This window comes from Phasianus colchicus, chromosome Z (genome assembly GCF_987193195.1).
Source record: "Phasianus colchicus chromosome Z, bPhaCol1.hap1.1, whole genome shotgun sequence".
NCBI classification, from domain to species: domain Eukaryota; kingdom Metazoa; phylum Chordata; class Aves; order Galliformes; family Phasianidae; genus Phasianus; species Phasianus colchicus.
In genome coordinates, this window is record NC_143476.1 from 81,329,058 (window position 1) to 81,345,321 (window position 16,264).

The window sequence follows — 16,264 nt, forward strand, 5'->3', positions numbered from 1 at the left end:
GTTCACTGGGAAACCTGCTTGCCTTCCTTTCTCTTGAAATGCACTCCTGGGCTTGGAGGACAAGATCCTTGAATACTGATCATCTTTATTGGGCCCTTCTTCCCTCCAGGGCCTTATTCCATGTCACTCTGCCAAGCAGTTCCCTGAAGAGATCAAAGTTTGCTCTCCTGAAGCCCAGAGCAGTAAGCTTGCTGTGTACCTTTGATGGCCTAAGGATAATTAACTCCACAATTTCATGGTCACTGGAGCTAAGGCTGCCCTTGAGTTTCACATTATTCATTAGTTTCTCCTTGTTGATGAGGACAAGGTCCAGCATAACACTTTTTCCTGTAGGTTCCTGTAAAACATGGAAGTTATCAACAACACATTCCAGGAATCTCTTTGATTGCTGATGCCCTGCTGTGTTGTTCCTCCAACAAATATTGGGGTGCCCATGATGATCATGTTTTTTGAATGTGAAGCTGCTCCTATCTGTTTATAGAAGGCCTCATCCATTCGGTTTTCCTGGTTTAGCAGCCAGTAGCAGTTCCCACTACAAGTTTCCTTCCCCTGCCTTCCCTTTAAGCCATAACCTCTCAGTCAGCTCTTCATCTATCCACAGGTGCAGGTCCATGGACTCCAGCTGGTCATTGATGTATAAGGCAATACCCCAATCCCTTTTCCCTTGCCAGTCTTTTCTAAAGAGTTTATACCCATCTATTCCTACATTCTAGTCATGAGAGCCATCCCACAACATCTCAGTGATGCCAATAACATCATAGCCCTGTAGGCATGCACATGCCTGCAACTCTTCTTGCTTGTTCCCCATGCTCTGTGCATTAGCATATAGGCATAATTTTCACTGGCAATTGTATGTAATTACAGTGTATACTGGTTACTAGGGAATACCATCACAAATCTATTTCTTCTGGTACTATTTAGTATTATTACAGTGAATGGGGAAAAAATGAAAGAAGGCAAATTGGTCTGCTTTCCAAAAATAAACCAGGCTAAAACTAATATTACTTTTGTCTGTAGAAATATGTTGGGAATTTAAACTAAAGTACATTAATTGAGTTTCGTGGGATAAAATTAAACCAGGGTGTAAACCCTAAATGAAAGCAGCATTTACATTCATTCAAAATGTCCTGAAGTAGTCATTACGGTTGGTATAAAATTGGAATTTTTCATAGTTTGGAGAAAAAAAAGAAAAAGTGATTATAGAATCATAGAATCACAGAGTGAGCTGGGTTGAAAAGGACCTCAAAAATTAACTAGTTTCAACCCTCCTGCCATGTGCAGGGTCACCAACCACCAGACCAGGCTGCCCAGAGCCACATCCAGCCTGGCCTTGAATGCCTCCAGGGATGGGGCATCCACAGCCTCCTGGGGCAACCTGTTCCAGTGTGTCACCAACCTCTGGGTGAAAAACTTTCTCCTAATATCTAACCTAAACATCCCCTGTCTCTCTTTAAAGCCATTCCCCCTTGCCCTATCACTATCCACCCTCATAAACAGCCGTTCCCCCTCCTGCTTACACATTCCCATCAAGTACTGAAAGGCCACAATGAGGTCTCCCTGGAGCCTTCTGTTCTCCAAGCTGAACAAGCTTGGTTCCCTCAACCTTTCTTCACAGGAGAGATGCTACAATAATAAATGTAAATAATGAATAATAACAACTTTGTCAGCCAAAAGCAATGTGACTCTACTCTTCCTCTATACGGAAGAAAAGGATCTGGGGGTGTTACCTGACAGCTGACTAAACATGAGCCTGCTGTGTGCCCAGGTGGCTAAGAAAGCCAATAGCATCCTGGCTTGAGTCAGAAATAGTGCAGACAGCAGGAGCAGAAGGTGATCATCCCTCTGTACCTATACTGGAGAGGCTGCACCTTGAGCACTGTGTTCAGTTTTTGTCCCCCCACTACAAGAATGGTACATGAGTGCATCCAGAGAAGGGCAGTGAAGCTGTGAAGGGTCTGGAGAACAAGTCTTATGGGGAGCAGCTGAGGGAAGTGGGATGTTTGGAGGAAGCCTAGGGGAGACCTTGTTGCTGTCCTCAGCTCCCTGAAAGGAGGTCGTGGTGAAGCAGGGGTTGGCCTCTTCTCCCAGGTAACAGCAATAGGAAGGGCAGTGACGGCCTTAAGTTGTGCCAGGGGAGAATCAGTTTGGATGTTAGGAAAAACTTCTCAGAAAGAGCAGTGAGCTATTGTAAGACTCCCATGGAGCTGGTGGCGTCATCGTCCTTGGAGTTGTTTGCTGACCTTGGAGCAGACACAGGCATGGGCTGACAGTCGGATTAGATGGTCTTATTGGCTTTTCCAACCTTGATGAGACCATGACGCCATTTCCCCGACTTGTCATTTCTGCCAAGGCCCCGCACACCCACACAGCCTTGGGAGTGCTTCCTCTGTTGAGTGATGGCCACCACGCAGAAGATTTACCAGCATTTCAGAGCGATGAGAAGCACTCCCTCGTAACCATATTCCTCATGGCCACACGTTCAGCATTCGCCACTGCTCCAAGGTGTTTATGCTTCTTTAGTACAATGAGTGCTTTACATACAATGAGTGATTATTTTACCTTCATAAAAAAAAGAAGAAGAAAGAAATGCAACCCCGGGTAGCTCAGGCACGGCCTTGCACATCGCGGCCAGCCTGAAGTCAGGGACGCCCCGGTGGCCTTCAGCCTCGAGCGGAGCTGCGCGCCCCGTGCGGACGGCCGCTACGGGAGGACAGCGAGGGGAGGGGCGAGGGCAGCGGCCCCTGAGGCGGCTGTGGCGGCGGGCATGGCGGGCGGGCTGGGGCGCGGCAGGCGGCTCGGCGGCGGTGAGGGAGCGGCTGCGGGAGGGACGGGCGGTGATAGCGGCCTGCCGGGGGCTGAGGTGGATCTTGTCCGCAGGAACGCAGCTCCGAAGCTCTGCGAGCCCGGGCGGGGGCTGGGAGTCCGGCCGGCCGTAGAGTGCCTTTGTTGTGAGGGGGAAAGGAGCGCTTCGAGGCGGGATGTTGTTCCTGTGGAAGCAGAGCTTGTCGGGATTTATGGGTTTTAATTGATATTTTCTGAGCGGCTGGCACCTGATTTATTTCGGGGAGCTTTGTTTCTCATTCCTTCAGGTTTTAACGTGCGTCAGGCGTCGCGTAGAACCGGAGGCACTGAAAAACGAAGGAGTCACGCTCTGCTGGCAGCGTTGGGGTGCAGAAAGAGAGCGCCTCGAAGCACAGCTGTGTACGGCGCTGTGCCGCTGCTCAGAGCTGCTCTGCAGTCCTGGGGAAAAGGGCTCTGCTCATGCTGCTCCTCCGTGAGAGCTGTCAGAAGTGTTTTTTTTCTTTCCCCGTCAAAAATAAGACACATTTTGCCTTTACAAAAACAGAGTATTTAAGTAATTTTCTTCCACCCGAAGGAAATATCTCAAAAAAAAAAAAAAAAAAAAAAAAAAAAATTGCTTTAATGGTAGCCTGTGTGTTCTGTGAACAAGCTTATTGAGAAACTCTTTCAGATGTGCACTTTGATTCAGGCTTGGTAATTCTGCTACTGTTTTGCAGTTGTCTTTAGGCAGCAGAAATGGAAAAGCTCTGTGTCCATGCGGGCAAAAATGCCTCCTTGCAGCTTTGTACCTGAAAAATACCGAGTAAGTCACGCTGCACTCAGATTTATGTAAGACTGCAATATGAGGTCTGAGTGATAACCTCATCTGTCCACCAAACAGGACCTAGGAAATTTTTTTTTGTTGTTTATTAGAACCATATCATGTACCTGTGCAACATCTCTGTAATTTATGGCTGAATTGTTGGTTTGAAAGACTTCAAGGATAAGTAAGCATAGAACAGCAGCCTTGGTTCAAAAATATATTTGTATATTTTGTATATTAAAATTTTTGTTGTGTGAACAACCACTGCCATTCCATTAGTCTGGATCTTTAGAATGCATGAACAGATATTGACTTTTTTATTTCCCTCAGTCGTATCCATATGAGCATATGCTGAAGATTCGTGAACAGAATATTGCTCCTTCACTGCGAATGTATTACAAGAAGCCTTTGTTGCTGCATCAAGGACATATGCAGTGGCTGTTTGATTATGAAGGACAAAGATATCTTGATCTCTTCGCTGGAATTGTTACTGTCAGTGTTGGTCACTGTCATCCGTAAGTATGTTACTGATTGATTTACAAAATTGCAGTACAAAATGCAGGAGAGATACTTTTGATGGCTTTTTTCTTTGTTAATCTCAGGCACTGTGAGCCAAAGGTCAGGATATAATTCACTGGATTTTTGTGTATTATAATTAGGTCAATTTCCACAATATTTTGAATGATTCATTCATTTATTTGCTCATCTATATGGCAAATGCAGCCATGTCTGGATTTTCAGCATAGTAATGGAAGTAGGGGTGTGTGTGCTAGTATACATGTGTGCTGAATTAAAACCCTGTGTCTCTTCTTGTGCTACCTGCAGGAAGGTAACTATGGCTGCCCAGAAACAGCTTGCTTGCCTTTGGCATACCACTAATATTTACATGCATCCATCAATCCATGAATATGCTGAGAAGCTAACTTCACTTCTTCCAGATCCACTTAAGGTACTTCACTTGTGACAGGAGCAAGGGGTGGGAGATGGGGATGTCTGTTTATTAAATAGAAATATTTATTACATACATAAATGAGAGCCACAATATCTGCAGATGGAAACCCTCTTCACAGGCTTTCAGGTAAAGAGAGCATGATGAGCCTCTAGACTTTTTCTTTAGACTCACTCAGATGTAGACAAGTGTAATGAGCCAAGCTCCTGCTGTTCTACTTGGGTCTTTCTCTCCAGTAAATACTCTGAAGGGATGATGCCAGTTTAAAAATGACTGAAGTAGCTGAAATGCTGTTAACTGTTGTTACATGTAATCAGCCTTAAGTGGATCTTGAAAAAATTATAAGGGAAAAATATTTGACTGCATTTTGGGTAGTGAGTTTTACTGCTATTTAAGTAAACAAACCACATAAATGTCATGTGTCATGTTCACAGAATCAGTAGGAAATGTACTGTGATTTTTTCAGGTAAAAGAAACCAGTCATAAAATTAAATTTGGTTACTAGAGATGTATGAAGCTATTGCAGTCTTAGAAGAGCTTTAAAAATAAGTGAATGTAAAGCATCTGCATAGAATAAGCAGTGGAGTATCTCAGTCTCCTCTGAAAATAAAACTTAAAAGCTGTGCTTCCTGAAAAGAGGTGTAATGAGGAGAATGACCTTGACTGGAGCTCAGTAAGGACCAATTTCAAGAAGAAGCAGAGACTCCTTGCTTGATAGGAGACTAAGTACTTCATAGATCTGAGCTCCAATCTGCCCATTCAGTTAATGGTCCTTCCGACCCCTGCAACTCTGTGATTCTGTGAAACAAGGGAAGACAGCTGAAAAGGGAGGGAAATCAATAAAAGAGGAAAACAACGGGAAGAGATCCCCTTAATTTTCATTTGCAACCAGTAAGCAAACTCTTCTTTTCCGCTGTTGTGTCTCTGTCTTTCTCTCCTTGTAACTGTTGTACAAGGGTAGTACACAGCTATTTTTACCTGTGTTAAAGTTATTCAGTTAGTCAGCTCAGTTTTACCCAAACTTTTTTTTCTCTAAACCACTTTTACATCTTAGATGTGAGATGGAAAACCTGAAGATTTCTGGTATTAAATATTTTCTGTACTGTCTTGTAGTAGATAGACCATCTTGATCATCGTTCCCATCTGTAGTCTGTGGGCAACATGAAGTTTACTGCAGTGAAATTGCTTTGTAGTAGTGAAAGTTTATTCCTCATAGTGTTATGAAGTGACATCTAAGCAGGTTGTGGTTATGCACTACACTGACCCTAAGCATTCTTCTGTAGGTGGTTTACTTAACCAACAGTGGGTCAGAAGCCAATGATTTGGCCATGTTCATGGCAAGGTTATATACTCGGAACTTTGATGTCATCTGTTTCAGGTAATGGGATTCTTTTAATCAAATTAGCTGTGTGTGTAATTGGTTTCTGTATGCCTAAAACAAGAAAATAATCGAAATGTCTAACAGCAGATCTGCTGAGGAACTCCTGTTCTTTGTCCAATGTTAGTGGAGGACATTAGGACTCATTTGCATAGGAAACACAACGGGCAATTTCTGCTTTTCTTATTTGGTAAAAAAAAAAGCTAGTCTAGCTCAGGCTATGCCGCAGTGGACCTCCATTCAGGGTCAGAGCAGTCTTCAGCAATTACTGCTTTCCTCATCTGTTCTGACTCTGGTATCATCTGTGGGAGTTCAAAGGTACCTCTGGAATAGCAGTGCAGTGAACCACAGAAGGGAATTGATCTGGCTGAAAACTATCCTGGAGGAAAGATCTTCTGGTTTTGTTTGTTTTGTTGCCTTGTATTTCTGCCAGATCCCTGAACCACAGTTCACTGCACAGCTACACAAACAGTTCTTCTGACTTAACCACAGGGGTAGTGCAGAGGTGAGGGCTATGTAAGCACCAATGTGAGAAATTCTTGTTACTGTGCTTCCAGACAGCCATAGTTAATAGAATAAAAGGCCATGTTATGAAGTGCTGTATTTTTCTTCTGTTCTGTTCAAGAAATCATTGAGTATCTACCTGGCTTACATATTCTGCATAATGAACTTCTGATTTGTGTATAAAACTAGCAGTGAACTTCTATGTAGTTTAATGATTGGCAGTATCTGTTTGAGAGAGCAGCAGTTCCTGTGATTGAAAGAACACAGATGTTTACTCTGTAGGGTTCTGGTGCTGCAGAACTCTGTGAAACACTTCCATAAAATCTTCCTGAAATGCTACCAGTTCTAGTTCTCATACTCTTGTCTTTCTGAACACAGCTCACAATTACAATGTGTGAAACTGCAGGAAACCGACATAGATGGGCAGTTGAGGAGCTTCCAAAAACAGAGCAAAAAAAGGCAGTATGAATCTTCTTGTTTCGAGTGTAGCAATAAACACTTTTCCCAATAATGTGTAGCTCATAGGCATGCCTTCTCAGAACTGATAGTTCTACAGTCTCTCTCTGAAAGTGAGTAACATTCTTGTACTTTGTCTGTTTGCACAGAGGAGCATACCATGGAGGCAGTCCTTACGCGCTGGGTTTGACGTCTATCGGTTCTTATAAACATGGTGTTGCCAATGGCATTGGCTGTTCAACAGTGAGATTATATTTTTTAATATAATAATAATAATCTGAGTAAATAGAAATGTATTTGAACATTTAAATGATTAGTAAACTTCTGTCTTCAAAGTGCCTAGTAGTTACTGATCACATTAACGGTGTGTTCCTACAACAAGAGCCGGATGCTCCATGTAGATTTACTTATCCTAATTTAAATTTGGGACAATCATAACATGAGTTATCATGATTTACAGTGCTTCATTTTTTGCTTGGTACTCTCATGCAAGTTCATCTATGTGCAAAGTAGTAATAGTCAAGACTCTTTTTTTCATGTTTGCTTTGGCAAATCTGTGCAAACCTGATTTCTGTTGATCTGAAGATCATCCTGCCGAGGAATGAAAATGAACATATCCTTTTTGTCAGCAAGAGAAGGGATATATCTGTTACTGAAATCCGTAGAAGAAAAATGGCAATGAGTTACATCTGTGCCCTTGAGAAGATGAGAATGGCTCTCTGATTACCAGAAGATGGCACTGGATATTCTGGTCTGAACTGGCAGTACAGCCACAGCATGAGCTCTAGGAAGGCACTCTTAGAGCAGATTCACAACCTGGTTCACTAGATGAAACATTCCATGTCTTCAGACAACTCATCAGCAAGATTAGGCAGGAATTCCCAATTTTCAGTCTGCTGTAATATCAGCCAGCTTTCCAGTATTTTGCCGATTTTGTGATACTTTATATTATTGAAGTACTACTGGCAACTCTGACAATGCTGCCTTTAATCTTAGGTAACCATAAACGCTGACTAACTCAAAGAGCAAACTAAAGGAAGCAATCAATTGTATCACTACTGCAGGAATACCCATGTGGAGGAATTTTGATATTATTTTCTGAGTGTTCTTTGGACAAGTCTCTGGAGCTAGATATTCAGTTTAGCAGTTTTTTTTGTTGTTGTTGTTTGTTTATTCATTTGCTTGTTTCATTAGAGTCATCCCCAGGTATGAGTAACATTAGAAACTCTTAGAAAGCTGTCATCAGATATTTCTTTTATCTTTGACAGACAATGTTACCAGATGTTTTTCGTGGTCCGTGGGGAGGCAGCAATTGTAGAGATTCACCAGTGCAAACTGTTCGAAGATGCAGCTGTTCTGAAGGTTGGTAAATGGTAAAAAGTATGTGTATTTTAGATTAGAGAATACTTGGGAGCTGTAGGAGTAAGGTGTATGATTAGATTATTGTTTAGGTTGCATTTACCTCCACCAGAAAGATGGCCATTCCTCACCAGACCTCTGGTTAGGATTTGCAAGAGTATTTAAAGCAAATATTGCAAAAACCTCATGTACCTGCTTCCCACAGGAAAAAATATTGGTCATATGCTCAAATTTCTTCCAGAAATCCTATTTCTAGCATTTTTCATGATCAGCTCTGATATTCGGGATCCTGTGGAACTCAAAACTTTGTACATCAGAAAGAACAGAAATGTTGGTTACGTTTCATGCATATCATACAATGTGGAAGATCCTCTAGTGCTCTCCTTTTAGTAGTAAATTCTGTATTTTTGACACTGTTTCGGTAGGCTTTTTTATTGTTTTAATTCACATGCATATGAAATATTTTCTTCTTAGTTTTGCCCTCTGTAGTGATCAGGAAGATTAACTATACTAATTGCTCTATTCTTCATTACAGCATAGACTGATATGCAACTGTATTCTCCAGAATCCTCGTATCTGCACTAACACAATGATTCCCTATGCCTTATGCTGACATTTATTAACCCCTGAGAAAATGTTTGCTTATTTCTTCTGCTGATGTGAGCGATTCAGAAACACTTTCTCCAATGTACAGATTACTTAGTTATGTTATATGTAAAAAGTCTGACAGCTTTGCCAGTTTCAAAACTGGCAGTCTTTGGAGTATAAATAGTTTAAGAGAACATGAGGGGCTCCTTCCTGTAAGATTTAGAATTTTTTATGTATTTGGGAGGTGATATTTACGGTATGGTCAAGTAGTACTTGTGGATTAGATGTGCAATTTCATGTGTTGATGCTGCCTCTACCACTTTAAGTAAATGGTCTCTAAAATATTTTCCCTCTAAGCAGGTGTATGTCATGCAAACGAACAGTACATTGAACAGTTCAAAGATACTCTGGACACTTCTGTGCCAAAAACAATAGCTGGATTTATTGCTGAACCAATTCAAGTAGGTAGTTTGCCATTTCTCGGTTCTTATAGCACATAAAGTTTAACTCTGCTTTTACTTACTAAGCCCTGATCTAAGGAGCCATTGTATTCTAGGTATGAAGTAGAATTTCTGAATAAAAAGAAAACTGGAAACGTGAACAAAAATTTAGGAAACAGTATTCTAAACAACTTTACCAAAGAAGGAATATCAATTAGGTTTCCCACCAATCTGTTTATGTCTTTCTCAGTGCACAGGTTTTCAAGGTACTTGTTTTGGCAGTTTAGCTTTAACCCATTCTGTCTTACAGTGGTTGGTTTTACACTATGGCCTCACAAACATTTATACAAGCACAACTCACAGAACAGAATGGGAATATGTGACCTGAGCAGTTTCAATGCTGAAGCCAGAAATTTGAGACAACAGTCTTGCTATTACCTGAGGGCTGCTGATATTTTTTCTCACTATAGGATAGTCACCCAGCAAAATTCCTGTTTCTTTTTCTGTTCCTGAAGACATTTTCTTTTTTGTCTTGGCAGGGTATTAATGGAGCTGTTCAGTATCCAAAAGGTTTCTTAAAGGAAGCTTATCGGCTAGTACGGGAAAGAGGAGGTGTTTGTATTTCAGATGAAGTGAGTGTTTTGACCTAAAAACTCTGAAGTTTTGTCTATCTCTGTAAGTCTTCTGAAAATCCACATAAAGGCAAACTGGAACTCTATGAATAAGGGAAATGACAAATATTTCATAGATTAAGGATATCATAGTGCCTTTTTTCAAGTCTCCTGGTTTTTACTGCCTTTATTCTGCACTGTGATATTCTAATTTTAGACACAGGTAAGGCTTGTAGCAGGCTTGAGTCTTTAGGTTTTAGGAGTAGCATAGAATAAATTTTCAAAAGCATGCAGTTAATAAATGCCAGCTGTGGTCTGGTTATTGTCACAGTAACACTCTTTCTTACAAGTGTTGTTGGGGTATGTGAACTCTAGAAAGGGTTTATTTTGCTGTTCCTTTTCAACTATATTTTCTAAATAAAATATGCCTATTGCCATACTCCTGGGACTGTGCTACTTGCCTCAGATAGAATAGATCAGCTGGAATAGGATTGCTATTTTGAAACATGCTAACAATTGCATTTCTTCTCCATTTATAAGTGGATGCTGCAGTGTGTCTGTACATTGCAACCTGCCTAAGATACAGTGAGATGTTAGCTATTCCATTTGCAGAAGAAAGAAACAAATTATAATAAGCAGTATTTTGTGTAAAGCTACCCAAGTAAGGATCTTACTACCGCAGTTGATTCTAGGTGTGCTTGCAGATCAACAATAATGGAAAGAAAAGAAAAATGAACTGTATTGTAAAATGTGAGAAGATAACGGAGATTTCTCTGGATTTTTCCTTTGAAAGGTACAGACAGGATTTGGACGGACAGGCAGCCATTTCTGGGGATTTCAAACGCATGATGTAGTCCCTGACATAATTACTTTAGCAAAAGGAATTGGTAATGGCTTTCCAATGGCAGCTGTTGTTACAACAAAAGGTATAAGCATTCTGTTCAGCTAAAGATCGAAATAGGGCAAACACATAATACACTGCACAATTACTTACTAGGGAGGTGCATGTTCAGACAACTAAGATTATTCATAAATCTTAGTCTCAAGTTGTTTTCTGAGGTGAAAGAATTAGGTTCTCAATTCTGTATGATTTTATCAAGTGCTGCGCTATACCAGTGTCAAGATTTATTTGAATTAGGTTAGTAGTATAACTAAAGCAGAGATAACCTTGTGAGTCATGGGTAGATTTGGTAATAGATCCTGGAACTCCTCTCTGTGTGCACCATTTTAATGATTAATGCACAACGAGTAAGTAAGGCAGCATGTTAACTGACTACCTGATTCATATGAATAAATCTGGTGAAGAACATTTGTAGGTGATGCCCTAAGGCAACAACTAATTGTTAAGTGTGATATTAGCTTTGTGTTTTCCTTTTTAAGTCTGTCTTTAGCATCTAGTCTCTATAATTTTTGCAATATATTACGATCTTTCTATCACTTCACTCACTTAGAGTCAGGATAGGAGCACAGCAAGTTTTTAAGTTAACGTAGATAACTGTTGTTACCAAATGTAAGGGAACTGTAAGACTAATTATTATATTTTTTTCCTTAAGAGATTGCAAATTCTTTGGCTCAAAACCTTCACTTCAATACCTTTGGAGGAAATCCTCTGGCCTGTGTAGTGGGATCTGCAGTTCTTGATGTAAGGAGAGTGTTATTTTTTTGTAGCAAAAGATAGATAAGAAATGCTTGCATTTGTTCTTACTGTAAAATTGTATGTCAGTAATGTTACAGCTATATTAAATTCATAAACATCCACAAGTATTATTTGTACATAGCTATGGTACCCTGTGTGAAGGGGAAAAAAAATTGCATTATCTCCACTGCAGAATTCCATCCCTTTTGCAGGAATATGAGACATCTATAATGTCATCTTTGAAATAAGTCAGAGCCTGCATCTGGAGCAAGGAGATGGTCAGAATTAGGAAAAATAGAATGCAATTGAAGGAAAAGGATACAGGAGAAAAAAAGTAAACAAAAGCAAGAAAACAAGAGGGAAAAACACTCATGTTAACTTCTAAAATTGTGTTTTTTGTTTTCACTCATGAATTTTCTTAAAGCAGATTTTAAGTTTGTAAAATGATTTGCACATGTTAGTGCTGATATCTGGCAGCATGTCAGAACTTTGATTATAAGTGCTCTTCTTAGAGTAAGGAGTGCATTTAAAACAATGAAAACACTCAGACTTCACTAAAATGTTGGTTAGTACGCAGAGGTATACTATGTCAAGTTTTATTGTTTTCAAAATGCTGGAGAAGGAATTAAAGTATCTATGGCAAGATTTTGCAAACAATTATGGAGGCCAAGTATTTTTCAGCTATGATTATTTGTGAGCATGAATTAGTAAGAGATTATGATCGTTGAGATATAAGTAAAACATGTAAAAGAACAGAGCAACATCGAAATATTAGGTTCAGTTTTAACCTGATGCCACTAGTTAAGTGGAAAAGAGGAGAAATTTCAGTACTGTAGCAGTGAAGGAACACAGTGTGCAAATCTGTGAGAGAAAGTGAAATAAACATAACGCCACCAATCTAAATGGGGATTAACCAGATGTGAAGGAAGCTTCTCCTGTAGCTTTGTCATTGTGTGTCTTTTTTACCAGGCTATTGAAGAAGATAATCTTCAAAAAAACAGCGAGGATGTGGGAACATACATGTTACTAGAGCTTGCTAAACTACGGGATAAGTTTGAGATTGTTGGAGATGTCCGTGGCAAGGGACTCATGATTGGGATAGAAATGGTGACAGATAAGGTTGGTGATTTATTTTATACCTTTTGACTTACAGTGCCATTGCAAGTTTTATTTCAACTGAGATGAAATGTGATAATATAAAGATTTTATCTTCAATACAAATAATGGAGTGAGAAAACACTACTCTGGCTGAAACTGAGCATTCTGGCATTTCAAGTATTTCACAAGTTTTGAGTAAACAGTGACTTGTGCACTTCAATTACATGAATTCATCATAGAAAGCAGATCAATTATCATAGAATCAGTTAGGTTTGAAAAGACCTCTAAGGTCAAGCCCAGCTGGTATCCCAGCACTGCCAAGTCTACCACTAAACCATATCCCTAAGCACCACATCTGCATCTTTTAAATACCTCCAGAAATGGTGGTGCAGCCTATTCCAATGCTTCATAACCCCTTGAATAATTTTTTTTTTTTCCTGGTATCCAACCTGAACCTCTCCTTGTGCAACTTAAGGCCATTCCCTCTTGTCCCATCATTAGTTACCTTTTAGGAGAGGCCAACCCCCACCTTGCTACAACCTCCTTTGATGTCATTGTGGAGAGCAATTAAAGTCTTGCCTAACCACTGTAGGCTAAATGACCTCAGTTTCCTCAGCCACTCCCCATAAAACCTGTGCTCCAGACCCCTCACCGGCTTTGCTGCTCTTCTCTGAAAACACTCCAGCTCCTCAAAGTCTTTCTTGTGTAAGGGTCCCCAAACTAACGACAGTATTCAAAGTACAGACACACCAGTGCCAAGTACAGGAGGATGATCACATCCTTGCTTGTATCAGCGTGTCATTGAGTTTCTTGGCCTCTGTTTGCTTGTATTCAGCCAGCTGTCAACTGGTGTCTCCAGGTCCTTTTCTATGGGCAGCTTTCCAGCTACTCTTCCCCTAGCCTGTAGCATGGCAGTTACTTTATGCAGCTGATGTTTTCAGTCAGAGATGGCAATGGGATTTATTGGAAGAACTGGAATAATACATTTTTTTCCTGGAATTAATTTAGAATATCCTAGTGAAGCTTACTATTCACATTCCCGTAGGACAGTCGCCACCCTCTTCCATGTGAAGAAATCAATCAAATCTGGGAGGACTGTAAAGATATGGGTGTTCTGATCGGCAGAGGAGGACTCTACAATCAGGTATTGAACTTCTGGTTAAATTAATTCTAGTTTACTAAGTGAACTAGAAAATACATATATTTAAAAGCTCTCCCTGCTTAATTTTTCTTGGTTTGCAAAACAGGCAGGAGCTGTTTGTTTCTTTTTGAAGTGGGCTGAACTTCCTTCAAGCTTGCAGTTTTCCTTTGGAAGGACGATTTAACCTAGAAAAGCAACAGTATAATATAAGCAAACTAGAGGAAATCAGCAATATTCAGGTCTGCTAAGCATTTGTTACTGTTGGTGTTATGACCTGATCTGGTGACAGAGAAACAAGTTTATTCTTGCTAGTTCTTTCATTCTAGAGAGCTGATAAAATTCTATATCTGGATGTTAATAAAAAAAAATAAGTGCAAAGGAAGCTCTTAGAAGCAAATTCAGCAATGCAGCACAGAAGAGAGAATTGCAGGCAAATGAGCGTCAGCCACTTGAAGACACATTATGCTGCACTCATGGCTCCATGCCGGAAGTTTCTTAGAGCATGCAGATTAGTAACAGACTTTGGGATGGTTAGGTCAGTTAAACCATTAGAGCAGCTTTTCTATGAGACAGATACAGGATGGCTAGAAGAAGCTGGACACTGCTTCTGTCATCTCATAAGCTTCCAGAAGTCACAAACCAGAAGATAGGTTGTATCCTGCAGCTCAGTCTGATTCTGCTCATGAGAATGCTATTTGCCTGGGAGCATTAGCTGAAGTCAGCCTCAGCTGAAGTGGGGGAAGAAAGACCAGTGTGTGCTTTCTGCATACAGTCTTAGAATACATTGATAGAAAAATTTAAAATGAAAGTTTAAGATTCTTACTGAAGTTAAATGACTTTGTAAACAGTATACTACCAAATATTTGGACTTTTAGAACATAATTTCTTACTAAGTTTCATTGTGCATATATCCCCCTTCTTGATCAACATGCAATGCTGACCTAACTGAAAGTTCATTTGTAGTGATTCTCTTTGAAACTTACTGGAAAGCCTTTAATATAGAAGAAAAATACCTAACAGCAGGTTAACACAATGCAGGGGACTTGCCATTCTCAGTAAGTACTGTTTCACTATGGAAAAGTTCTGGTAAGGAAAAAAATGCCCATTTTGTTTCATCTGACTCTTAGTACAAATTGATCTGAGGATGGATGTTCAGGCTCCACCTAGAGTAACAGACACAATCTACTCTAGTCAGCTCTCTTTTAAAGACAGTTGATCTGTCCCTGGAGCAGAGTGGGGCATTGGAAGCAGTCAGTGCCTCATTTCAGGGTGTGTTTGTCAGAGACCTCACTCCCAGCACTGCAGCTCTATATTATTTGTCATACTTTTGGTTATATTGTTTAGCAGAGAATGGTACTAACCTGGATGGGCTGCTAGAACATATGTTCTTTCCATACAGTTTTAAGGTTGTCTTTTCTTTTTCTTTCTCTTCAGACATTTCGAATTAAACCCCCTATGTGCATTACTAAAAAGGATGTTGACTTTGCTGTTGAAGTAATTCACACTGCATTAGAGAAACACATGGGAAAAGCAGCTGCAAACTAGTCTCGTTTCTTTACAAGACGCACATCGGACCTGACCCTTGCTGTCCAGACTCTAAGGAAAGCATAGTTTAAAGATAAAACACTTGTCAGCATCGTAAGACAACTGTTACAGAACCAGACTGAAAAAAATGGTCTCTAACCCATTTTATCAAAATACTGGTTAGTATTTCAGTTGCCCTCAGCAAGGCAACAGGCAATGCTAGAGGCTGGGAATGGTCAAGGCACAATAGTTTATTTCTGCTGCTCCTTGTTCCTTGCTCTTCTACTGCTGCTTTTCTCTCACTGGTTTTCTATGCTCCAGCAGAAGTTCTCTAGCAGGCTGCAGTCCCTTTGGGTGAGGTTACAGGAGATTATTTGTTCCTTTGTTCCAGCTTTGTTCCTGTGTCTCCTTTGCTGCCTTTTCTTACCTACATTTTCAACAGAGGCAATACGAACTCTTGTTTGATTGAACGTTGGCATGTGGTAGGACTGCTGCAAAGCCAGCTGTGAACAACACAGGGTAGTCCCTGACCACCTCTTCCCCAGTGGTCATCTCTGCAGCTACAGAACTTTTGCCATTTTCACCCAATAAACATAAGCATACATAAAAATCAACACTTCATCATTGTTTTATTTTATTTAAATAACAAAAATAATCAACTCAAAATATAATATTGCAGTTTAAGTCTTAACCATGACATGAGATTTCACACAAAGTCACTCTTGGCTAGGAAGCATTCTGAGCAGAATGTAACTGCATGTCTCAAACAGAGCTAAAACTGTTTACCTTTATCACAATGATACAGTGTAATTACAACATTAAAAAATTTGTGCACACAAATTGAAAGTTTCTAATTATGGTAATTATTTTTAATGTCAAATCCAGTCATCATCCTCTCCAAAAAAAATTCTTTGCTTTTCTTCCTGCTGCTTTCTGAATTTTAGTTATTTAGCAAAGATGCAAACTCTGACTGGTG

At 40.2% G+C, this 16,264-nt stretch overlaps 1 protein-coding gene across 5 annotated transcripts; it reads left to right on the forward strand.

The window, feature by feature from the left end:
• The first annotated feature begins 1,899 nt into the window (after positions 1 to 1,899).
• AGXT2 (alanine--glyoxylate aminotransferase 2) lies at positions 1,900 to 16,023 on the forward strand. 5 transcript variants are annotated; one of them, XM_090131228.1, is made up of 14 exons: positions 1,900 to 2,804; positions 3,519 to 3,604; positions 3,935 to 4,119; positions 4,430 to 4,553; positions 5,837 to 5,931; positions 7,041 to 7,134; positions 8,160 to 8,253; positions 9,196 to 9,299; positions 9,818 to 9,910; positions 10,683 to 10,815; positions 11,443 to 11,531; positions 12,495 to 12,644; positions 13,669 to 13,767; positions 13,871 to 15,182. In XM_090131228.1, the coding sequence occupies exons 1-14, from the start codon at positions 2,765 to 2,767 to the stop codon at positions 13,946 to 13,948; spliced, it is 1,464 nt and encodes a 487-aa protein (XP_089987354.1). In that variant the 5' UTR covers positions 1,900 to 2,764; the 3' UTR covers positions 13,949 to 15,182. The 5 variants fall into 5 exon arrangements, with proteins under 5 accessions (XP_089987354.1, XP_089987356.1, XP_089987353.1 ...); XM_090131227.1 differs by lacking the exon at positions 13,871 to 15,182 and adding an exon at positions 15,199 to 16,023 and having other exon boundaries at positions 2,576 to 2,804; XM_031608427.2 differs by lacking the exon at positions 13,871 to 15,182 and adding an exon at positions 15,199 to 16,023 and having other exon boundaries at positions 2,579 to 2,804; positions 9,199 to 9,299.
• Positions 16,024 to 16,264: the final 241 nt, after the last annotated feature.

Excerpts from the sequence above, each read along its gene's own strand:
- AGXT2 (XM_090131227.1), top strand. The coding sequence starts at position 2,765 with ATGGCGGGCGGGCTGGGGCGCGGCAGGCGGCTCGGCGGCG. Across the intron at positions 3,605-3,934 it reads TTGTACCTGAAAAATACCGA|TCGTATCCATATGAGCATAT; the intron begins GTAAGTCACGCT and ends TATTTCCCTCAG. Across the intron at positions 9,911-10,682 it reads GTGTTTGTATTTCAGATGAA|GTACAGACAGGATTTGGACG; the intron begins GTGAGTGTTTTG and ends TTCCTTTGAAAG.